The sequence below is a fragment of the Sminthopsis crassicaudata genome, chromosome 2, assembly GCF_048593235.1.
Source record: "Sminthopsis crassicaudata isolate SCR6 chromosome 2, ASM4859323v1, whole genome shotgun sequence".
NCBI lineage: Eukaryota > Metazoa > Chordata > Mammalia > Dasyuromorphia > Dasyuridae > Sminthopsis > Sminthopsis crassicaudata.
The window spans coordinates 491,529,372-491,555,499 of record NC_133618.1 but is presented as its reverse complement, the minus strand read 5'-3'; the positions used below and the strand labels follow the sequence as shown (position 1 = coordinate 491,555,499).

General features: G+C 33.0%; 1 protein-coding gene across 1 annotated transcript in view; it reads left to right on the top strand.

Moving 5' to 3' along the window:
* The window catches only part of LOC141557581 (liver carboxylesterase 1-like), a 55,656-nt gene that overhangs the window by 17,457 nt on the left and 12,071 nt on the right, over positions 1-26,128 (top strand). The window contains exons 5-9 of the mRNA XM_074293446.1: positions 1,363-1,516; positions 20,464-20,568; positions 20,884-20,988; positions 22,259-22,297; positions 25,978-26,118. Of these exons, the coding sequence (XP_074149547.1) occupies positions 1,363-1,516; positions 20,464-20,568; positions 20,884-20,988; positions 22,259-22,297; positions 25,978-26,118 (544 nt within the window). The remainder of the gene's footprint in view (positions 1-1,362; positions 1,517-20,463; positions 20,569-20,883; positions 20,989-22,258; positions 22,298-25,977; positions 26,119-26,128) is intronic.

Below are 26,128 nucleotides of genomic sequence, written 5' to 3'. Positions count from 1 at the left end.
ACTTAGCTTTTTATTTATATTTACATATTTACAATTTACACATTGAATGCTAAGTATCAGATACAAAGATTTCTATCTAGTTCTGTGCTAGGCTGTAAAGCAGATTTTAAAATGTTGGACATATCCTTTGACCTGAAGGAAGTCAGTATGTAACTGGGAAGATGAGGTACACTTGAAAAAAATAAGTTAACAATATAAAGAAATTTGTGCTAAAATCAGGAATCATATCCCTGGCAGGGACTTTAGAGGTCATCTACTATAACCCCCTCACTTTATGGATAGATAAATGTCTGGAATAGTAATAAAAAAAATTCCTACTAGATTTGGAACATGAGCAGAAAGATCATAAGAAGACATTCTGGGCAGGGAAACAACATGAGAAAAAGACATGTTCTGGGCCAAAAGTAGGAATCATTTTGTACTGCGCAAAAATCACTGTATTGTGGAGTGGGGCATGGTATTATAGAGAATGGGCTAACTTTGGGTATAGTTGTGCAAAGAGAACTGTCACTAGCTTTCACCCTCAAGGGAGTTGGAGGAATAGTGGTCCTGAAAGAGTAATATGAAGAACAAATCTTGAGGTATCAAGGCATGGTCAGAAGGAGAAAAAATTATTGTCTTATTGATCCTCATTCTCACCCCTTATATACATACTCTCAGGAAGGAAAGACATTTTCTACCCTAGATGTTGGCTTAATAAAGCAAATCATCATTTTCCTCATGCTAGTTATGATTCTGGACATCACTATCATCATGGTGAGAGACCACAAGAAGATGGGCACCACCAAAGTAGATATTGCATCTTGAGCCTTTTGGGGGATTCACTTAAGAATCCTGATAGAGCCTCCAGAAGGCAAAGTTGGAGTTTGGAGTAAACATGAAATCAAGCATTTATTTCCTGTGCTCAGGAAATTTACATATAATAAAGGGGAGAGAAGGGAATATGCATTTCTTAAGAATCTACTAAGGATCAGATACTGTGCTAAGTACTTTTTAAAAATTCGATCTTGTTTGAGTTTTATCTTATCCATAAGGTACTTGCTATTATTCCCTCCCATTTTACAGTTAAGAAAACTCAGGTAGACAGGCTAAATAACTTGCCAAAAGTCTCACAGTTAATGAGCAGGACCCATCTATACGTCAGACACATAAAAACAATGCAAAACAAACAAACAAAAAAACCAAGGTGAGGAAACTACTTGAATTTGTCAAAAAGGGAAACTCAACATTATTCACTTTCTGACACCACAAATTTGTCATTCTTGGCTAGTTTTTGGCCCTGCTCTTGACTTGTGCCTCTCTTTGATATTCTTTTCCATCTTTTCAATTAATTATTTACTTCTTGTCTCCTCTCCCTTGCAGCACTGGAGATGAACATGCCCGGGGAAACTGGGGTTACTTAGATCAAGTGGCTGCACTCCAGTGGGTCCAGAAGAACATTGCCAATTTTGGAGGAGACCCAGGCTCAGTCACCATCTTTGGGGAGTCAGCAGGAGGTGTCAGTGTTTCAGCATTGGTGAGCTTCCAAGAGTACTGTGTCTTGGCTTAGAAAGATTCATGCCAGGATTAAGGTCTTTCCTATCCCTCCCCTCCTCCTATCTTTCCTATCCTCCTTAATAGGTCTAAACTACCTATTTTCTCCTTTTCCCATTTATTCAACAAACATTTATTAAGTGACTACTGTGGACATATTATTGAGGTAATGGGAGAAATGCAATATTTTATTTATAATCCTTATAACTCAGATAGAGGGAAATACACAAATACAGATGACTAAAATACATAATATTACATTTAAGTGTATTGAAAATGTCTTGAACAAAGAGTTTATGAAGTCCAAGGAGAAAGAATTTATTTAAGGGATTAAAACAGCTCGATGGTCAAAGTGACATTTGAAAAATGTATGGTGGGATTAAAAATAGCTTGTTTCTCTTCCACTTTCTTGTTGTTTCTTGTTTTCTCTGTCATATCCTCTTTTCTTTCTTTTCTGCCCCTTGTCTTTTTCTCTTTTTTTTTCTTATCTCTCCATTTCTCTCTCTCTCTCTCTCTCTCTCTCTCTCTCTCTCTCTCTCTCTCTCTCAATTGACTGTAGTAGTGGGGGTGGTAGGAATGGTGAGGCCAATTGTGGGCTAAAGACAACTTTTTCAGTTCCCTTTCCTCATCATACATTGTACAAGGAAAACTATTTGTTTTTTTCCTCGAATAATATTTTCCAATTATATATTAAAAACAATTTTGACATTTATTTAAATATTTTTATTTTGAATCCCCAAATCCCTCTCTCTCATTCCCATTGCCTGAGATAGTAAGCAGGGCAAGTAAATCGATTCATTGTTGATAGGTTGATAGATTTGTGGTCTATCCTTTCTGGAAAGGAATTTGAAATTATTCCAAGAAAATAGATCCAAAATATCTACACTTTTTAGGCTAGAGATCCCATTGTTAGGTACAAAATCCACCAAGAAGTTTTAAATTTCTATTTATTTTAGTTCATATATTTTCCCCTGCCCACTTTTCTTTGAGTTTCTCATTTGTTTTTTTTTTTCAATTTCTTATTGCACAGCAATATTCTATAACTTTCATATACCATAATTTGTCTTTTTGTTTTTGTTCTTTTCATGACTCAATAGGCAATTGTTCATGGATTTTTTTGCCATCACAAACTAATGCTATGATTTTTTGGTATATACTAGACATATGTTTCTATTTTTGATTTCCCTTAGGGTTTTAAGTCCAATAAAGAAAACTTTGGGCCAAAGGATATAGTTTTCTTACATAATTCTAAATTGATATCAGGAATGGCTAGACCTTTTTATAGCTCCACCAACAGTGTATTAGTATGTATTTTCCTATATATTATTTCCAAAACTGATCTCATTAAAAAAAAATCTTTGCTAATCTATATGGTTTGAAATTCACTCACTATTGCAATTTTACATTTCTCTTTTTTTCCCCCATGTAAGTCTAAATAGAAGCAGATCACCCATCTCTGTGCCTTTGTACTTATTATTCCTTGTGCCTAGAATGCTCTCTGTGGTTAACTTTGCTTGTCTTTTACAATCTCTAGTTAACAAGATTCACTGAAAGCATCATTTTCCCCATGAGGTCTTTCTTGATGCCTCATGCTAGTATTCTTCCTATACAGATTACTTTATACCTGCTTTGTATGTATAAATATATGTATACATTGTCTCTCCTGTTAAGCCTTTTGAGAGTGGGGACTATTTCACTTTTGTCTTTGTATTCCCTAAACCTAGCCCTTAGGTTTACAAAGGTTCTGGTACACAATAGACATTTAATAAATGCTTGTTGATGGACTGATTGATTTTTAGTTCTTTTGAAAAATGTTCACATACATTTCTGTTGGGAAATACCTTTTTATGTTTCATATTTTATATTAATGTCTTAAATATCTTGCATTTAAAAATCATCAGTGGTACAGTGAATTTTTTTTTTTACTCATTCAATTCTCTGTAATTATGCTTGTGTATATTTAATTATAAAATTATTTTTGTAGTTATCATTGCCTTTTTTCTTTTATGATCTAGCTCTAATTTAACTAATAATTCTCTTAATTAACTAATAATTCTCTTAATTAACTAATAATTCTCTTAATTATAAACTTACTCATCATAGTCATATTCCCTTCTTTTTGTTCTTTTTTATTGCTATATTTTTTGGCTTTTATACCCATTCTATGCATTGTATGATATATAGTTTAAGATGCTGATCTATACTAAATTAAGATTCTGATCTATATTAAATTACTCCCAATTTTTTTTTCAAATTCTCTAGTATTTTGTAGTTGTTAAAAAATCTTTCACCCAAGTAACTTTTGTCCTTGACTTTATCAAACACTGGGATGCTACTTTCATTTGCTTTTGTCTTATTTTTCTTATTTGTTCTACTTATCCCCTTTTTTTTGGAGTTTTTTTTAAAACAATATCATATAGGTTAATGGTGCTTTATAGTACAGGGTATTCAAAACCCTCAGTATACTTTATAATTTTTTAAATTATTGTAGCTTTTTATTTACAAGATATATGCATGGGCAATTTTTGACAGTTGCAAAACCTTTTGTTCCAATTTTTCCCCTCTTTCCCCTACTCCCTCCCCCAGATGGCAGGTAGACCAATTCATGTTAAATATATTAAATTATATGTTAAATACTACACACACACACACACACACACACACACACACACACACACATATATATATATATATATATGTATCCATACAGTTATTTTGCTGCACAAGAAGAATCAGACTTTGACATAATATACATTTAACCTATGAAGGAAATAAAAAATGCAGGCTGACAAAAATAGAGGGATGTAGTAGTTCACACTCATTTCCCAGAATTCTTTCACTGGGTATAGCTGGTTCTATTCATTATTGAACAAATGAAACTGATTTGGTTCATCTCATTGTTGAAGAGAGCCACATCCATCAGAATTGATAACCATATAGTATTGTTGTTGAAGTATATAATGATCTTCCGGTCCTGCTCATTTCACTCAGCCTTAGTTCGTGTAAGTCTCTTCAGGCCTTTCTGAAATCATCCTGCTGGTCATTTCTTACAGAACAATAATATTCCATAATATTCATATACCACAATTTATTCAGCCATTCTCCAATTGATGGGCATCCACTCAGTTTCCAGTTTCTGGCCACTACAAAAAGGCTGCCACAAATATTCTTGCTCATACAAGTCCCTTTCCTTTCTTTAAGATCTCTTTGAGATATAAGCCCAGTAGTAACACTGCTGGATCAAAGGGTATGCACAATTTGATAACTTTTTGAGCATAGTTCCAAATTGCTCTCCAGAATAGCTGGATGTATTCACAATTCCACCAACAATGGATCACTGTCCCAGTTTTCTCACATTCCCTCCAACATTCAGCATTATCTTTTCCTGTCATCCTAGCCAATCTGACAGGTGTGTAGTGGTATCTCAGAGTTGTCTTAATTTGCATTTCTCTGATTAATAATGACTTGGAGCATCTTTTCATATGGCTAAAAATGCTTTCAATTTCTTCATCTGAAAATTGTCTATTCATATCCTTTGACCATTTATCAATTGGAGAATAGCTTGATTTCTTATAAATTAGAGTCAATTCTCTATATATTTTGGAAATGAAGCCTTTATCAGAACCTTTGGCTGTAAAAATGTTTTCCCAGTTTATTACTTCCCTTCTAATCTTGTCTGCATTAGTTTTGTTTGCACAATTTCAATTTGATATAATCAAAATTTTCTATTTTGTGATAAATAATGATCTCTAGTTTTGGTTTGGTCACAAATTCCTTCCTCATCCACAGGTCTGAAAGGTAAACTATCCTATTTCTTCTAACTTATTTATAATTTCACTCTTTATGTCCAGATCATGAACCCATGTGTATTAAGTGAAGGTCAATGCCTACTTTCTGCCATAGTAATTTCCAATTTCCACAGAAGTTTTTGTCAAACAGTGAATTCTTATCCCCAAAACTGGAATCTTTGGATTTGCCAAATACTAGATTATTAAAGTTATTGACTATTTTGTACTGTGAACCTATTCCATTGATCAATTAGTCTATTTCTCAGCCAAAACCAAATGGTTTTGGTGACCACTACCTTATAATATAGTTTTAGATCTGGTACAGCTAAGCCACCTTCATTTGATTTTTTTTTTTTTAATTAGTTCCCTTGAAAGTCTTGACCTTTTGTTCTTACAGATGAATTTTCTGTTATTTTTTCTAGGTCATTAAAATAGTTTTTGGGAGTCTGATTGGTATAGCACTAAATAAATAGATTAGTTTAGGTAGTATTGTCATTTTTATTATATTTGCTCAACCTATCCAAGAGCACTTAATATTTTCCCAATTGATTGGATCTGTCTTTATTTGTGTGGAAGGTGTTTTGTAGTTTTATTCATATAATTCCTGACTTTTTTTTGGCGGATAGACTCCCAGATATTTTATATTATCGACAGTTATTTTGAATGGAATTTCTCTTTGTATCTCTTGCTGTTGGATTTTGTTGGTGATGTATAAAAATGCTGAAGATTTATGTGGATTTATTTTGTATCCTACAACTTTGATAAAGGTGTGGATTATTTTAAAAATAACTTCTTAGTAGAATCTCCGGGATTCTCTAAGAATACCATCATGTCATCTGCAAAGAGTGATAATTTGGTTTCCTCATTACCTACTCTAATTCCTTTAATCTCTTTCTCAACTCCTATTGTCAAAGCTAGTATTTCTAATACAATATTGGATAGTAATGGTGATAGTTGGCAACCTTGTTTCACTCCTGATCTTATTGAGAATGGTTCCAGTTCATCCCCATTACATATAATGCTTACTGATAAATAGATGCTACTGATTATTTTAAGAAAAAGGCCATTTATTCCTGTACTCTAAAGTGCTTTTATAGGAATGGATGTTGGATTTTATCAAATGTTTTTTCTGCATCTATTGAGATGATCATATGGTTGTTGTTAATTTGTTTACTGATATAGTCAATTATGCTAATAGTTTTCCTAATATTGAAATAGCCCTGCATTCCTGGTATAAATCCTACTTGGGCATGGTGTATTATCCTGGGGAGGATTTTCTGTAATCTTTGTGCTAATATTTTATTTAAGATTTTAGCATCAATACTCATTAGGGAGACTGGTCTATAATTTTCTTTCTTTGTTTTCCACCTACCTGGTTTAGGTATCAGTACCATGTTTGTGTCATAAAAGGAATTTGATAGGACTCCTTCATTCCCTATTTTTCAAATAGTTTCTATAACACTGGAGTTAATTGTTCTTTAAATGTTTGGTAGAATTCATATGTAAATTTATCTGATCTTGGGGATTTTTTCTTAGGAGGTTGATTAATAGCATGTTCTATTTCTTTTTCTAAAATGGGGCTATTTAAGCAATTTACTTGCTGCAGAATGCAGTTGCATAGTTGTGCTATGTCACTTCTAGTGCTGAGTGAGTGTAACCAGCTCCTGTTAAATTCTGGCATTTTTTAGAGTACACTCTACCTTTGGCCTTTTTGTAACTTCTCTGCTGATCTACTTCTTTGCAATCAAAATAGGACAGCAAACCTGTGGTAGAATCCTCCCTGCAAAATCTTCACCCAGAGAGACTGCCCTTGCCCTGTCTGCTGAGCATGTTAGCCTCTGTATTCTATCTCCTTGCATGCACTGGCCTGCTCCTGCTGATCAGGACAAACCTTTTCTGGTGATATTCCAGATTATCCTCGTCTGGTAATTTGTTGTACTCCCAATATTCATGGATTTTACCAGTCAAGCACTATTTCTGAGGCTGAATTTGGTAATTAGTAGTGCGGGTAGAAGAGGAGATTAGAATGATGTGTGTGTCTTCTCTGCCATCTTGGCTCCACCCACACCTCTCAGTACAGTTTTAAGCTATTAAAGCTTAAAGAGACTTAAGCAGGTAAGCTTATGAAGCTTTAGTAGCTTAAAATTGCATGAAGACTTTTGGAACACATCATATACTTTTAGTTTTGGTATTATTTCTTATTCATTTGTTCTTTTTGAAAATGATTTCCTGATATCCTAGATTAAAAAAAAATTCTTAACATGCAGTTAATGAATTTTTAAAAAATATTGATTTGTGAATTTCAACAAATTAATTTTTTTTTGTTATACTATGTATTTCATATATTTATAATCAAGATTCTGAGAAGGGATCCATAGGTTTACTAGACTAGTTGTCAACCAGACGTATTTACACATAAAGATGGTTTAGAATTCTTCACAAGATCTTTTTTATCATATGAATTTGGCTAGTATTGTTATTATCTCTAATTCGACAACAATAGAAAATGTGCCCTTAGTAATTTGATTGGCTAGCATCAAGCTAAGAGAGTGTATTAGAAATTTATATCCCATTATCTCAATGATTACCTAAAAACAGTAGGCAGTCATTTTACCCCTCCCTAGTTGACTCACTATTCTACTCACCATAGAGGTTTTTCCAAATCTTTTGATCTTTCCTCAATCTTCTGATGCTTTCTGTTCCCTTACCCTCTCAGTTGAGAACCTTACATCAAATTTTATTGAAATAATTGAGGCCATTCACTAAGAACTCCCTCTTAATCACACTCTTCATTATCACTCATATGCCATTTGCAGCTCTTACTTTCACTCATGTCTCATAGGATGATGTAGCCCTTTTTAATTGCCAAGGAAAACTCTTCTCCATGAATACATGGTCCAATTCCATTTCAATATCTTCAGTAGATTGTCGTTTTATCATCCCAGCTCATTCACTAATTTTCAATTCCCTCATATCTCATGACTGTTTCCATATTACCTACAAACATCCCCATGCCTACCCCTTCCTCAAAAATCCTTTATTTATTCTTCCATCCAAAATTGTTATCATCTTTTATCTCTCCCTTCTTTTGTGGCTAATTTCTTAAAAAGACTAGTTGAATAGGTATCTGTACTGCTTCTATTTTCCCTCTCTTCTTTTTTTTTTTTGTAATCTGGCTTTTGATTTTATCATTCAACTGAGACTCCTCTTTCTAAGTTTAATATATTAATTGCCAAAGCCAATGGCCTTTTCTCAATTCTTATCCTTCTTGATTTTTCAGAAACTTTACAGACTGTCAATTATCTTCTTAAAATTCTCTTCTGAGGGATGGGGGAGTGCAAAGCCAAAATGATGTAGAGTAGACATGATTTTATCTGAGCTCTTCCTGGAATCCCTAAGATCAACACCAGTTCAGAACTGGTTTTGGAGTGACAGAATCCACAAATATTTGGAGTGTAACAAATTTCCTGCAGAAGATATTTTGGAAGAACTTCAGAAAAGGTTTGTTTCAATCAAACAAAGGGGAGGTGGCCAAGTGCAGGCACAGCATAGGGACCTAGGGCAGTGGCATTTACAGGGGAATGTATGAGAAGGCTCTTAGCTGAAATACAGCAGTATTGGTTACTCTGTCCTGATTGGAAGCCAGTGGATCAACAGATTAACTTGAGACATCCAGTGCAAATAGAAAAGGCAAATAGTGATTCTCTAAACCCAGTACTTGGCCACACTGATCTATCACTCTGGCTCAGGGCAGCATAAAGCTGCTGTAGCCTGTAGGGGAAGTTTGGCCCTTTATCCTATGAAAGATCTCAAACTTTTAAAAATGAGCAAAAAAATAAAAAGAAGTCTGACCATAGATAGATATTATGGAGAAAGAGTACAGTCTTCAAACCCTGAGGATTGTAAAGGAAAATCATTTCCAGATGAGATCCCAAAGGATGATATAAGTTGTCCCCCATCTTACAAGACTCTCTTGGAAGAATTCAAAAAATAATTTTAAAAGAGTTAGAAGAAAAATGGGGAAAGGAAGTGAGAACTTTATAAGAGAGTTTGGAAAAGGAAACAGAAATTGTCTGAAGAAAACTATTTAAAATAGATTTAGTGAAATGAAAAAATCATATACTTCCTTACAAAATAAATTTGATGAAATGGAAAAAGCAAATAACTTTTTTCAAAATATATTTTATAACATGGAAAAAGCATATAACTCCTTACAAAATGGATTTGAAAAGCAAACCAACTTGTTGAAAAACAGCATTTATGAAATAGGAAAAAAAATCCAATGAACAAAAAACCTCATTTTAAAATTCTGTTGGTCAAATGTAAAAGGACATAAAAAAAAAAAAAAACTAACTGAAGAAAATAATCCACTAAAAATTAGAATTGAAAAAATGGAAGTGAATGGCTCAATGAGATTTCAAGAATCAGTGAAAGAAAACAAAAAAAAAAAATAGAAGAAAATGTAAGATACCTCATTGAAAAAATAACTTACCTGGAAAATAGGTCTATCTAAGAGAGACAATCTAAGAATTATTAGATTTTTCTGAAAACCATGATGAAAAAAGAGCCTAGACATCATATTTCAGGAAATCATCAAAGAAAACTGCCCTGATATTGTAAAACCAGAGGGTAAAATAGTCATTGAAAGAATTCACCAATCACCTCCTGAAATAGACCTCAAAAGGAAAACTCTAAGGAACATTGTAGCTAAATTTCATTATTATGAGATCAAGGAGAAAATATTGCAAACAGCTAGAAAGAAACATTTCAAATATCAAGTTACCCTAATCAGAATTATCCAAGACTTAGCAACTTCTACTTTAAGGAATTGAAGGCCTGGAATCAGATATATATTTTTTAATATTTAATATTTTTTTTTATTTACCAGATATATGCATGGGTAATTTTACAGCATTGACAATTGCCAAACCTTTTGTTCTATTTTTCCCCTCCTCCCCCCCAGATGGCAGATTGACCAATACATGTTCAATATGTTAAAGTATAAATTAAATACAATATATGTATACATGTCCAAACAGTTGTTTTGCTATACAAAATGAATCAGACTTTGAAATAGTGTACAATTAGCCTATGAAGGAAATCCAAAATGCAGGTGGACATAATTACAGGGATTGGGAATTCTATGTAGTGGTTCATAGTCATCTCCCAGAGTTCTTTCATTGGGTGTGGCTGGTTCAGTTCATTACTGATCTATTGGAACTGATTTGGTTCATCTCATTGTTGAAAATGACCACATCAGAATTGATCAACATATAGTATTGCTTTTGAAGTATACAACCATCTCCTGGTCTTACTTATTTCACTCAGCATCAGTTCATGTAAGTCTCTTCAGGCCTTTCTGAAATCATCCTGTTGGTCATTTCTTACAGAACAATAATATTCCATAATATTCAAATACCACAATTTATTCAGCCACTCTCCAATTGATGGGCATCCACTCAGTTTCCAGTTTCTGGCCACTACAAAGAGGGCTGCCACAAATATTCTTGCTCATACAAGTCCCTTTCCCTTCTTTAAGATCTCTTTGGGATATAAGCCCAGTAGTAACACTGCTGGGTCAAAGGATATGCACAGTTTGATAACTTTTTGATCATAGTTCCAAATTGCTCTCCAGAATAGCTGGATGTATTCACAATTCCACCAACAATGGATCACTGTCCCTGTTTTCCCACATCCCCTTCAACATTCTGCATTATCTTTCCCTGTCATTCTAGCCAATCTGACAGGTTATAGAGGTATCTCAGAGTTGTCTTAATTTGCATTTCTCTGATTAATAATAACTTGGAGTATCTTTTCATATGACTAGAAATAGTTTCAATTTCTTTATCCAAGAATTGTCTGTTCATATCCTTTGACCATTTATCAGTTGGAGAATGGCTTGATTTCTTATAAATTAGAGTCAATTCTCTATATATTTTAGAAATGAGGCCTTTATCAGAACCATTGACTGTAAAAATGTTTCCCAGTTTATTGTTGGAATAAGATATTCTAAAAGGAAAAGGTACTTGGATTCTAGCCAAGAATCAACTATCTAGCAAAATTTAGCATTATCTCTCAGGGAAGAAGATAGACATTCAATGATAGAGGTGAATATCATTTATTTCTGCTGAAAAGAACAGAGCTGAACAGAACATTTGATCTCCAAATACAACTCGTATCATAAAAAGGTAAAAAGGAAATAAAAAATAGCATTCCCTTTAAATGTGAAAAAGCTTGCATCCTGTATGGGAAGATGATATGTTTAACTCTTGAAATATGTTATGGATATACTTAGATGGTGAAGATATATTTTGATTTTATTGTGGAGACATAAAAAGAAACTAGAGGAGGAAAAAGGATTCTACTGGAAGAAGAGGAAAATGGAGTTAAAATGGGGTAGATTACATCTCATGAAGAGGCAAAAAAGACCTATTACAATTGAGGGGGAAAAAGGAGCAGAATAAGCATTGTGTGAATCTTCCTCTCATTAAATTTGGCTCAAAAAGAGAATATCAGACATATTTAACTTCACAGAAAAACTTATCTCATCGTATAGGGAAGTAGGAGGGAAAAGTGGAAAAGAAAGGAGTAGACTAATAGAAGGGAGAACAGAAAAGGAAAAGGTAAAAGAAAGAAGGAAGGGTTGTAAAAAAAGGAGGGTTGTTTGAGGGAGCTGTTAGTCAGAAGCAAAATGCTGTGGAAAAGGGAAAGGGAATAAGAAAAGAGAAAATTACAACAGGGAAAACAAGATGGCAGGAAATACAGTTAGTAATTTTAACTGTGAGTGTGAATACTATGTACTCTCCTGTAAAACGGAAGCAAATAGCAGAATAGATTAAAAGCCAAAATCCAACAATATGTTGTTTATAAGAAACATATTTAAAGCAAAGTGATACATTTAAATTAAAAGTAAAAGGCTGGAATAGAATCTATTACCCTTCAGCTAAAGTAAAAAAAAAAAAAAAAAAAAAAAAAAAAAAAAAGCATCGGTAGTGATCCTGATCTCAAATCAAGCAAAAGCAAAAATAGGTCTAATTAAAAGATATAAGGAAGAAAACTACATTTGGGTAAAGGGTATCATAGATAATGAAGTAATACCAATATTATATATATATATATATATATATATATATATATATATATATATATATATATATATATCTGCTCCAAGTGTTATAATATCCAAATTGAGAAGTAATTAAGATAACCACAAGAAGAATTAGATAGCAAAATGATGTTAGTGGGGAATTTCAATCTTGCTTCTCACAACTAGACAAATCTAACCACAAAATAAATAAGAAAGAAGCTAAGGAAGAAAATAGAATTCTGAAAAAGTTGAGTATGATAGACCTTTGAAGAAAATTGAGAGGAGACAGACAGGAAAATACTTTTTTTTTTTTCTTAGCAATACATGCAACTCTACAAAAATTGACCATGTATTAGGGCATAAAACCTCAAAATCAAATGCAGAAACGTAGAAATAGTAAATGCATTTTTTTTCATATTATGATGAAATAAATATTACATGCAATAAAAGGCCAGGGGAAAATAGGCCAAAAATTAATTAGAAACTGAATATTCTAATCCTAAAGAATGAGTGCGTAAAATAACAACTCATAGACATAATGTATAATTTCATCCAAGAGAAAGACAATAATGAGACAACATAACCAAAATGTATGGGATGGAGCTAAAGCAGTTCTTAAGGTAAGTTTTATATCTCTATATGCTTACTTGTATAAAATAGTGAAAGAGAAGATCAATAAATTGGTCATGCAACTAAAAAAGTTAGAAGAACAAATTAACCTCCCCCCAATTAAATACCAAATTTGAAAATCTGAAAATAAAAGGAAAGATTAATAAAATTGAAAGTTAAAAAAAAAAACTATTGAATTAATAAATAAAACTAAGAGTTGGTTTTATGGGGGGAAAAAACACAAAATAGACAAACCCTTAGTCAATTTGATTAGAAAAATGAAAGAAGAAAATCAAATTGTTAGTATTAAAAATGAAAAGGGAGAACTTTCCATCAATGAAGGAAAAATTAGAACAATAATTAGGAGTAATTTTGCCCAACTATATGTAAAGAAATCTGATAATCAAAGTGAAATGGAGGAATACTTACAAAAATATAGGCTGCCCAGATTAACAGAAGAGGAAATAAAATACTTCAATGGTCCCATTTTAGAAAATGAAATTAAACAAGCTATTAATCAACTCCCAAATACAAAAAAACTCTCCAAGGCCAGATTAATTTACATGTGAATTCTACCAAATATTTAAGGAACAATTAATCCCAATATTATGTACACTATGTGGAAAAATAGGGAAAGAAATCCTATCAAATTCCTTTAATGATACAGATATGATGCTGATACCTAAACCAGGTAGGGTCAAAACAGAGAAAGAAAATTATAGACCAATTTCCTTAATGAATGTTGGTGCAAGAATATTAAATCAATATTAGCACAGAGATTACAGCAAATTATCTTCCAGATAATGCACCATAACCAAGTAGGATTTATATCAAGAATGCAGGGCTATTATCATAATTGACTATACTAATAACAGAAATCACATGGTTATCTCAATAGATGCATAAAAGGCATTTGACTAAAGCCAACACCCATTCCTATTAAAAACATTAAAGAGTATAAAAATAAATGGACTTTTCCTTAAAATAGTCAGTAGCATCTATTTAAAACTATCAGCAAACATCATATGCAATGGATATAAACTAGAACCATTGCCAATAAAACCAGGAGTAAAACAAGTTTACTCACTATCACCATTACTATTCAGTGTTGTATTAGAAATGTTAGCTTTGACAATAAGAGAAGAAAAAGACATTAAAGGAATTAAAGTAGGTAATGAGGAAACCAAATTTATCTCTCTTTACAGATGATATGATACTATACTTAGAGAACCCTAGAGAATTAACGAAAAATCCTACTAGAAATGATTCCCATCTTTAGCAAAGTTTCAGGATACAAAATAAATCCACATAAATCATCAGCCTTTTTATATATTACCAACAAAGTCCAGCGGCAAGAGATACAAAGAGGAATTCCATTAAAATACTTATAGATAGTGTAAAATATTTGGAAGTCTTATCTGCCAAGGCAAAGTCAGGAACTACATGAACATTATTACAAAATACTTTCCACACAAATAAAGTCAGATCTAATCAATTGGAAAAACATCAAATGTTCATGGGTAAGCTGAGCTAATATAATAAAAAGACAATATTACTTAATCTATTTATTCAGTGCCATACCAATCAAACTCACAAAAAAAAAATTATTTTAGAGAGTTAGAACAACTAATAACATCTGGAAGAACAAAAGGTCAAGAATTTCTAGAGAATTAATGAAACAAAAGGCAAATGAAGGTGGCCTATCTCTACCAGACCTAAAACTATATGATAAAGCAATAGTCATCAAAACAATTTGGTGCTGGGTGAAAAATAGAGTATTCAATCAGAGGAATAGTTTAGGTTCACAGGACACAATAGTCAATGACTATAGTAATCTAGTGTATGACAAACCAAAAGACCTCAACTTTTGGGATAAGAACTCACTATTTGACAAAAACTGCTGGGAAAATTGGAATTAGAAGAAACTAGCCATTGACCCACAACTAACACCCTATACCAAGATAAGTTCAAAATATTATAACAATTTAGAAAACAAAGGATAGTTTGCCTCTTAGATCTGTGGAGAAGGAAGGAATTTGGGACCAAATTAGAACTGGAGTACATTATTGTATACAAAATGGATAGTTTTGATTATATTAAGTTAAACAGTTTTTGTATAAAGAAAACCAATGCAGACAAGATTAGAAGAGAAGCAATAAACTGGGGAAAATGTTTATATTCAAGGGTTTTGATAAAGGCCTCATTTCTAAAATATATAGAGAACTGACTCAAATTTATAAGAAGTCAAGCCATTTGGTCAAAGGATATGAACAGATAATTTTCAGATAAAGAAATTTAAACCATTTCTAGTCATATGAAAAGATGCTCCAAATTATTATTAATCAGAGAAATGCAAATTAAGACATCTTTGAAGTACTGCTACATATTTTTTATATTGACTAAAATGACAGGAAAAGATAATGAAGAACGTTGAAGGAAATGCTGGAACTGATTCAACAATTATGGGAAGCAGTTTGGAACTATGTTCAAAGTGCTATCAAACTGTGAATACTCTTTCATCCAACAGTGTTTCTACTGGGTCTTTATCCCAAAGAAATGATAAAGGAAGGAAAGGGATCCACATGTGCAAACATGTTTGTGGCAGCACTTTTTGTAGTGGCAAGAAACTGGAAACTGAGTGGATAGCTATTAATTGGAGAATGGCTGAATAAATTATGGTATATGAATGTTATGGACTATTATTGTTCTGTAAGAAATGACCAGCAGGATGAATTCAGAAAAGTCTGGAGAGACATTTTAACATATATTGGATTACTTGCCATCTAAGGGAAGGGGTTGGGAAAAGAGAGAGAAAAAATTAGAACATAAGGTTTTGTAAGGGTGAATGTTGAAAATTATCCATACATATATTTTGAAAATAAAAATCTTTAATTAAAAAAGAAATGAAACTCTCTTTCTTCTCTGTAGATTTATATGACAGTTCTCTCTCTTGTTTTTTTTCCTACCTATGTGATTATTCCTTAGTATCTCTCATTGGATCTTTTACTCTACAAACTTTTCTTATAGATATGTAATATAAAAGCAGGATTACAGGGTATGTAGACAGAAAGTAAGAACTCACCTTCTTAGTTTAACTTTTGTTTAAACTAGAACTTATTTGAATGCTCAGTTATTACAATTCTACCCCTAAATTAGAGTCATCTTTAACAGAAACCAATGATTTCTTTCTTAGTAGAGAGATTATAAAAGTTACAATGAGCATCTTTTCCTGTTTTTGGTTGGGGTATGATATTGCTTGTATGGCATTGCTGAGAGGAGGCCAGCAGATAGAAGACAACAAAGCTCAATAGAAATGGAATACCTAAGAGCGAGAGAGAGAGAGAGAGAGAGAGAGAGAGAGAGAGAGAGAGAGAGAGAGAGAGAGAGAGAGAAGGAGAGAGAGGAGAGAGAGTATGAAAGAGAGACAGAGAGAAGGGAGGGCTAGAAGAAGAAAAGCAAATGGAAGGAGGGGAAAGATAGGGGAAAAAGACATAGAGAATTGTTACTTTTCATTTTTGTGATATTTTTATTATTTATGGAGGCTAAGCTAAGGAAAAAAATGTAATCTTTAAATTCTGGTACCCTGTAACAAAGTTATATCCACCTCATCCAAGTTATATCTCTGCTCTTAAGTCATACTTCTCTCAGGCTTTATTTCCACTGACCATCCATGAGGATATTTCACTATTTATCACTTCTGGCTCTAAATTCTATTGTTACCTTATTTGAAAACCACAATTTCAATTCCTCCTTTTTAGAGTTGACTGAAGTATAAAAGATGTTCTTTATTCCTCTTAATTTTACTTTATATGTGTTTTCAATGAGTTGCTATATAAAGAAAACTATCTGGTTTTGGTTTTTATTCTTACTTTTCCATTATCTCAGTTGTTGAGGGAATGAAAAAGAAGTATTGTCTTTTGTGTCTCTGTTTGCCTTCTGATCAGTCATTAACTCTGTTCTCTCCACATCTGAAAGTTTTGGGTTTTTTTCCTATATTGTTCTACCACCTACAGTATTGATTTTAAATAGGAGAATTAGATTTTCCCCACTGGAATTTTAATTCACTCATTCTACTTACTCTTTTTAATTTTACCATTATACATTTTATTATTAATTATAATAATTATTGCTTTTCCCTACCTTTCAGATGATATTTTAAAAAATTAAATCAAATAATTAAGGCACCCCATCCACTTACTTTCATATCCTTCTCTAGCTTCTTGAAAACAAACACTTCATTTCTTAATCTTTAATTACTATATGAAAGTATTTAACTTTGCTATTTGCTTAGTTTGGATTTTAAATATTTGGCTCACTTTGGGATTCCTTTGAAGGAATGAGTTTTGTTCTTTTCATTTTACTGAATGATCAGGTTTTTTTATTGAGATTTCTAATCATAAGATATATCATTTTGGGGGTGCCAACAAGTTTTCTTTGTTTTTCACAATATCATATTCCAAGTTTTCATTTAATTACTTGTAACCATAGAGCAAAGCTGTGATATTCTGATTATTCTAGGAATGTAAAACATTTTTCCATGGAAGCTACAAAATTTGTTGATACTATAGTTCTAAAATTTGATTATGATGTTATTTTTGCTTATAGTATATATGTGTGTGTCTCTTTTATATTAGTGTTCCATTGGTAATTTCTTAATGATATTCAGGTTTCAAGTTTCCCCCCCCCCCTCTCTCTCTTCTCTCTTCTCTCTCTCTCTCTCTCTCTCTCTCTCTCTCTCTCTCTCTCTCTCTCTCTCTCTCTCTTCTGTGTATGTGTTTCTTGAAAACCTGTGATTTTTAAAAAAATATTCTATCCTCATATTCAGCATTCCAAGTTTGTAGAACTTCTCATGTTTTTTTTTTAAACTAAAAATGTTTTCTTCCATTATTTTTTTCTTTAATTTTTGTATTCCAATTCTTTTTTCTCTCTTTTTTCAGAGAAACTACTATAGGGGAAATGTCAATTTTTTGTTCTCAACACTCTAACCTTTGATTAGATTTCCTGATTTCTTTCTTAAAATATCTAATTTCTGTGAGCTTTTCACTGTATTTTTGAGGAGTTCATTTTCCTTTTGTAAGCTTCTTGATTTGTTTTAATATTTTTACATCTCTCAGGTGATTATTTACTCAGTTTCTTTTATTGCAAGAAACTTGTTCATTTTTTTTTCTTTCTTCCTCTAATGTTTATGTCTCCTATACAATCAGGGTTTTTTCCTATTTTTATCAATCAGTGGGCTGATTTTTTTATAATGTTTCTGATGAAAGTGTATGCCTAAATAAACCAATCCTTTCTATCCTTTTAATTCAGTTTTATTATCCCATAAATATAATCCTTCCTGTCTATTTTTTATTTCCTCAGAAAGTGAAGTTAACAATTTTGGGGACAACTCAGAAAAGTGACTATTCACCACCTCTAGCAATTTCACTCTGGTTTTACTATCCTCTGTACACATATTTTTCTTCACACCCACATGGGGGCCCCAGAGGCTGATCTTGAAAGGATCAAGAAAGGGTTCCCAGGACATTTCTGAAAGGGGTGCTTGGAAAATCTTTGTAACTGGGTCTCCTCCACTTCTGTCTCATTCCTTCTATTACTTTTGTGTTTCTTCTTGTAATATAATAATGGCCTCTCAAGGCCAGGATATTGGCTGTGGGAGAGAGCAGGACCAGAATGGTAAGGGTTTTACCTGCCCTGAGATCAGGAATACTCTTGGTAAATTGACAAGGGATTAACCCCAAACCACTGATTAAAAATGCCACATTCTTGGGGGTAGTGCTTCTCCACCCTGGTTGTAAAATGAAAGAAATCTAGAAACAAAGATTCTAGGCAAAATCAGAAACTGATAAGGTGACAATCTCCAGTTATAGTTCCCTAAGAATTTATGTTAGATTTTTTTTATTATGGTTTTTATTTAACACACACACACACATATATATATATATATATATATATATATATATATATATATATATATATATATATATATGTATATATATGTATTTTTACAACATTGATAATTGCCAAACCTTTTGTTCTAATTTCCCCTCCTCCCGCCCCCCAGACGGCAGGTTGACCAATACATGTTAAATATGTTAAAAGTATAAATTATATACAATATATGTGTACATGTCCAAACAGTTATTTTGCTGTACAAAAAGAATCGGACTTTAAAATAGTGTACAATTAGCCTATGAAGGAAATCAAAAATTCAGGCAGACAAAAATACAGGGATTGGGAATTTTATGTAGTGGTTCATAGTTGTCTCCCATAGTTCTTTCACTGGGTGTAGCTGGTTCAGTTCATTACTGCTCTATTGGAACTGATTTGGTTCATCTCAGACCCGTTGAAGAGGGACATGTCCATCAGAACTGATCATCATATAGTATTGTTGTTGAAGTATATAATGATCTCCTGGTCCTGCTGAATTTATGTTAGATTATGTGATGATCAATAATGAGGTGATTCAAGGCACTTCTCCTAGTATATCTGTGATGGGAAAAGCCACTTGCATCCAGAGAAAGAACTATGGAGATTGAATATGGCTCACAATATGTATTTTCACCTTCGTTGCTGCTGTTGTTATTGTTGTTTGCTTGCCTGCTTGATTTTTTTCTCATTTCTACCCCCACTTTGATCTGATTTTTCTTGTGCAACATGATAAATGTGGAAATATATTTAGAAGAATAGCACATGCTTAATCTGTATTGGATTACTCACTGTTTGGCAGAAGGGAGAGGTGGATAAGGAGACAGAAAAAAAATTGGAGCAAAAGGTTTTTTAAGGGTAGATGCTGAAAACTATCTTTGCATGCATTTTTCAAAGTAAGAAACAATTATTAAAATAAATAAATTGGTTATTAATTATCCAAGAAAAAATGTGTATTGAGGCAGGAACTTCATTCTTTTTCTTACTGTCACTGAAGATTTTTGGAAGGTTTTTTTTTTTCATTTTTTAAAGTTCATTATTGTTCTTATTCAATGTAGTTGGGGGAGAGCTACTCCTATCATTTAGCTTCCTACCCAAGATTCCTTCAAATCAACTATTTAAGAAGAATTCATTTGAGAGGGGAAGGACCTGAGTGAAGATAAATCCTAGGAATCTTTTAAAGCTGCTGCAAGAAACTACTCATAATGTATTAGACTTATGTATTGTATATGTATTATGTATTGATACATTGTATCACAATATATTAGGCTTAGGTTCTTTCTCAACCTAGGTAAGGTAGCTGGGGAAGTAGTCATCTGATGGTAAATTCTCATTTTAATGAGTTATTCTTGCTACATAAGTATGTACTAAATTTAAGTTTTGTTGTCGTTTAATACAGAGAAAGGAATCTTAATGTTAGCAGTGCCCTCTAAATTTCAGTGCCCCAGTCGAACCATAGTCACCCCATTCTAGTTCTGGCTCTGCTGTTCAAATGTAATTTTCCCCCTTTTCTTCTCTCAGGTTTTATCTCCTTTGACCAAAAACCTTTTCCACCGGGCTATTTCTCAAAGTGGAGTTGTCTTAATGGATTGTCTGTACAACTCCAGCCTCACAGCAGCAACTGAGGTAATCCCTTTGCATTTTACCTTATTCCAAACCTCCATTCATAGTCATGTGATTTAGATGTTCAAGATCATTTAGTCCAAACCCTTCATTTTACATTTGAAATCTGAATTTCAAAAAAAGGAAAGTAAACGGCTAAAGGTCTGATGACAGCATTAATCTATCCAGCTCTTGAGTTTAATGCTCCTATACTCCAAATATAGTGTTCCTTTCTTTATACCTCACTGTTACAAGTCCAAGAACACAAGGGTTTATACACAGCTTTCATATGTGGATAGGCTCATAGCATATAAACTATCCTTTTATATTATGTTGCAGAAAGTTACGAGTTTTGCTGGGTGCAAAACAGTCACTTCGGCCAGCATGGTTCACTGTATGCGACAGAAGTCAGAGGAGGAACTCCTGGATGTAGGTTTGAAGATGGTAGGTAACTTTGTATTCTTGTCCATTGCCAATGCCCATGGTCCCTTCAGACTTTTTCAGGTAGATTTCAGTTCTATTGGGTAGAACAAATGGTCCTCTATCAATGTGAAATTCTCATCTGTGTAAGTACAAATAGCCATTTTGTTGTTGTCGTTGTTGTTTTGTTTTGTTTTTAATCATAAGTCTCTCCAATCACCTTGTTTCATTAAATCATGATCAAATAAATGGTTTTCAGGCATTCATATTTGATGTCTTGATGTTCACTTGCCAGAGGAACTAGACCAGAAAAACTCCTGAACTTCCTGCCCACTTAAAGAAATCATATTGCAAAATATGCCTGAGAAACTATTAATTGTAGAGAAGACAAAGGAAGGGCAGTAGTGTATATGCTTTGACTCTGAGGAGAGCCTAAGCTCTTGTCTCCCTCCCTGAGGGAAGGGAGTCAAACCCCAAAATTCTCCAGGAAATGGTCCTATTGCCCAGGCCTATTCAGTGAAGTCATTTGACCCATATTTAATCCTGTATTCACACATGCAATATAACCTGACTTTAGACTATTTAACTAGATACAATCCAGCCCCAAGCAATTAGGCAAGAAATGTTTGGAAAACTGAAACCAAAGCAGTTTTAGGACTTAGAACATAGCTTGGTTATAACAACATTCTGCTTTGTGTATGTAGGCTCAGTTGGTAAAGGGCGAGTAAGATTCTAAAGAATCTAAATTCTAGTGATACAGAATGTCCTAGCCAAGTTTCCTTAAGTAATGAAAGAATCTACCCTAGCTGGTTTGTGTAGCAGCAATGAAGGGCCTGTTCCTAGGTCAGTTCCAGGCTTATTGGCAATGTTTCCACCAAACACAACTTGCTGCTGAGTTATATAAATGAACAATGCAATTTTAATTCTTCAGCTTCTATCCTGGAGGGGAGAGTAGGTGGAGGGCAGGGAAAGATCACTGACAGATTAAGTGTTCTCAAAAAAGTGGGGAAAAAAATTAAAAGTATCTTTTATTCATAGAACTGTGTTTTTTTTTTCCTTCAGAAGCCTAAGATATAGAAAAAAGACAGACAAAAGAGGTCCTCCAGATCCTCAGATAATAGCGCCTGCTTTTGTTCTGAGACCTTGTCATTCTCTCAGTAACTATTCCAGATTCATTTTGCTCCTCGTGTGAAAGATGGGGATGAAAAATGGTTCAGAGAGTCCAGAGAGAAGAAGCCTCTAGCAGCTCTTTCTGTGAAGTTTTCTCACTTATCCTTTTTGTTTTTCTTCACAGGGATTATTTGGTCTGGATTTCCTAGGAGACCCTTCAGAGGTACTAAAGCATCCTTGTTTTCTTAATTATGGGGTTTTAAGTCTTGGCTCCTTTTAAGTGTTTATTAAAGAAAGGAGGAAACTTAGTATGAATGGAATTATTTAAGAACCTTTCCTCCAGTACCAGTTTATCTTTCTCTCTAACCTTGTCTCTTCCCCAAATGTATACAATTAGCCACTGATGAAAATGCCCTTTCTTGAGGCTGTAGTTGCCTTTGTCAGTTTCAGAGTAGCCACTAGGGAAACACCTGAGCTGGACTTTTGAATCCTTTCAGAAACATTCAACAATAAGGTCAAGGTTTCAAACAATGAGCTCTCTGTTAATCCCCCATTGGTTTGTGAAGTGACTACATGAAACTGCAACAGAATCACTTTACTTTGGACTAAGTATTAGCTTAATACCTTTTGCAAAACAGTTGATGTGATTGTGTCTTCTGTAATATCAAACTTTTTCCTATCAATTTAGCAATTAAACAATTCATTTAGTAAACCCTACTAAAAGTGCTGTGCAACTTGGTAGAGATACAGAAAGGAACTAGATTTAGTTTGTTATTCATCAGGAGCACTACTGGGGAAGAAATGTCCTTTGTACTATGCAATACAACACAACACACACACACAAAAAACATATACACACATGAGCCACGTTTAATTTTTGCAGCTTCAAGCTAGTAAGTTCATTTTCAAATTTGCAGTTATGTGCGTTAAAGAAAAATAATGAGTTGTTATGTATATAAGTAAGTGGAGCAACTGGTATCCCCCTGGGCATTTAACTGGCCCTTGTTCACTTTACCATTGTAAAGAACTTACTCATGTATTCATTGAATATTTTCATTTTTTTGCCTTCAAAACTCAAGTTTTTTGTTACAATTATGGCCCCAAAACATAATGCAAGGCCTTTGGGCTCTAAAGTGATGTCAAAACTTTGGAAATTTCAGTAATTTCCTATAGCAGTGACTAAAATTCTGGAAATCTCTCCCTTGGTTTTCAGGAGACAACCAAGGTAGAGAGGTTTACAAACACTGTCATCTTATAAGGATAAATAAAATTCTGGTTTAAAATTTTTTTTCATTCCAAGAATTTTATTTATTGTGCAGTATTTAAGGTATTATGGATTTTATGAAATGCATATTTCATTCATAAAAAGTGAATACTGTTTAAAATAAATGTTTTGTTTTGTTTTTTGTTGGGATGTTAGCATAAAAAGTCAAAGAATTCTTGGGAATTATTAATGAGGAAAAATGTTTTTTCATGTTACCAATTTTACATCATGAACTGCATTTTATGGATTATCCAATGGTCACTATGTTAGGAAAGAGTGCATTTTATCAAATTTAATGTTTTATTATAAAGAATTATGAAGAAAAGTGTATTTTCAGCAATCTTTAGCAAAAAGTTACAATTTTCTGTGGTCCTATGAACCTAATTCCCTATTTTTCCAGAAATACAATATATTTACATTAGTATATATGCCTTTTATGCTATTTTACAGGAAAGTTACCCTGTAAAAGCTGACACTTTAATCTCAATCTGGCTCCAAATTCAGCATTTTTTTCATATCCAAGGTAGTGCTGTATGAGTTTAAAAGGAGAGATCTGTATAAGCAAAGTCAAGAAAGACTTTTTGGAGGCATGTAGCATTTGCCATGATATTAGAAAAATAAAAAGACAGACAATCTTTAGCTGAGAAGCACTGAGCACTATGATGATAGCCATCTTGCATAATCAGTCTAACTCTAAGAGATTTGTTTTTATGCCTTTTTTTTTTAATGCTTGTTCTGTGTTTTAGTTTGGTTTGGTTTGGTTTAGTTTTTGTTTTGTTTTTTTTTTGTTTTTTGCCTTGCAAAAATCTAAGGATCCACCTTATGTTTATCATATTGGCAAAGGTGATAAAAAAAATAAAATGACAGTATTGGAGGGACTGGGGGAGGAAAGGTATCCTATTACATTTTTGGATAAACAGCCAATTGGTCTAGTTATTTTATAAGTCATTTTGTAATTATGCCCCCAAAGCACTGAATCACATCTACTCTTTTACTCAGAGTGACTATTGCTAATCTGTATCCCCAAAGGAATGCCTTCTCTGAGTTACACTCCTGACATGCCCAGATTCTCTTATTCCAAAAATTTATTCATCCCAGACTTTGCTGGACTTCACCTTTTTGCCCTCTCCCTTTCATTGACTGGTTCTTCATAGAATCATCTCTATTTTAAGGAGGAGGCCCAAACCAGTCATGCTTAAATTTTCTCTAGGCTATAGTCATTCTCCCAGACTTTCTCTGCAATGCCTTTCTCTAGAAAATTTATATTGCCTTCTCATTCCTTTCTTTTCACCTCACCATGTATTTATTATCTTCTTCCATGACAATATAAGCTCCTTTCTGTTTATATGTACTCTCAGAGCTTAACATAGTGCCTGACACATAGTAAATGATTAATAAGTACTTGTTGAACTTAAATGCTTTTTAAAAGATCAAAGAAAATGAATAACCCATGTGCACAAAATATTTATTGTAGTTCTTTTTGAAGAAGCAAAGAATTGAAAACTAGTAAGTGTTTGTCTATTAGGGAAAAAGGCTGAAGAAATTATGTAATATTTTTGTATCTTAAGATATTAGGAAATGAATTGCTTCAGAGAAATTTTAGGAGACTTTTATAAATTAATGTAGACTAAAATGAAATGACTGAAATGAGAACAATTTATACAAAAACAACAACTTGGAGAGATTTGAGAACTCTGATCAATGATGACAGCATTATTCCATAGGACTGATGATGAAATCTGCCCTCCTCTTCTTAGAGATAATAGAAGGAAGATGCATAATGAAACAAATATTTTTTGCATGTTTCAACTATATAGATTTGTTTTGTTTGTCTGTTTATTTTTAATAATGACTTTTTCATTTTTATTTGGGGGGATGGGAGAACTAGTGATGGTATTGCCAAAAATAAAAAGGAGAAGTGGAATCAAATGAACAGAAGAAGTCCAGAAAGAAATAGACAAGCAAGGTAGCTTTGAAAGTAACAAGTTAATTTTTTATAAAGCAAGTTGCATGTAGTAGAAACTTATATTTTCACATGTAATCTATTTAAAAATTTTACTTTGCATATGGGAATGCTCTTTTTTGGAGTGTTTGTTAAATTCAGAAAAAGAAAATATATTTTGATATGTTAAATCAATTTAAATTAATTTGGAAAAATGAAAATGTTCTATTAAAAATAAAATACTCCATTATGCTGACCCCAGTTGTAATATAGCCAAAAGTAATTAGCTCACTGATGAACTGAATATTTGTGAGTCATAGACATACCCCATTACTGATGAGAGGACCACCATTCTTCTAATTCTACAAATTCAAAATCTAAGAATCATTATTGACTCTACACTCTTACTCCCTCATCCAATCAATGAACAAGCCTTGAAAATTTTGCCTCTCCAATAATTCTCCCATGGGTATCTCTCCTTAGTCAGACCACAACTACTCTAACTCTGAAATGTCCTTGTGTTTCTGAAATCCAGAAGAAAACTGCATTTTCTTTTCCATGATGAACTTACCTTTGGATAATGAGAACACAGGACTCCCTAGTTATAGTTTATAACCATAAGAAGTCTTCTATTTTTATTCTCTTCCTCTAGGGAAAAATGGATATGTTATTTTATTTATTTTTTTTCTTCTTCCAGAAAATTACTTTTCTACATGGAGTCATTGATGGAGTATTTTTCCCTAAAAGTCCTGAAGAGCTTCTGGCTGAAAAGAAGTTCAATCACATCCCCTATATTGTGGGAATCAACAATCATGAGTTTGGCTGGATTCTTCCAACTGTGAGAACAT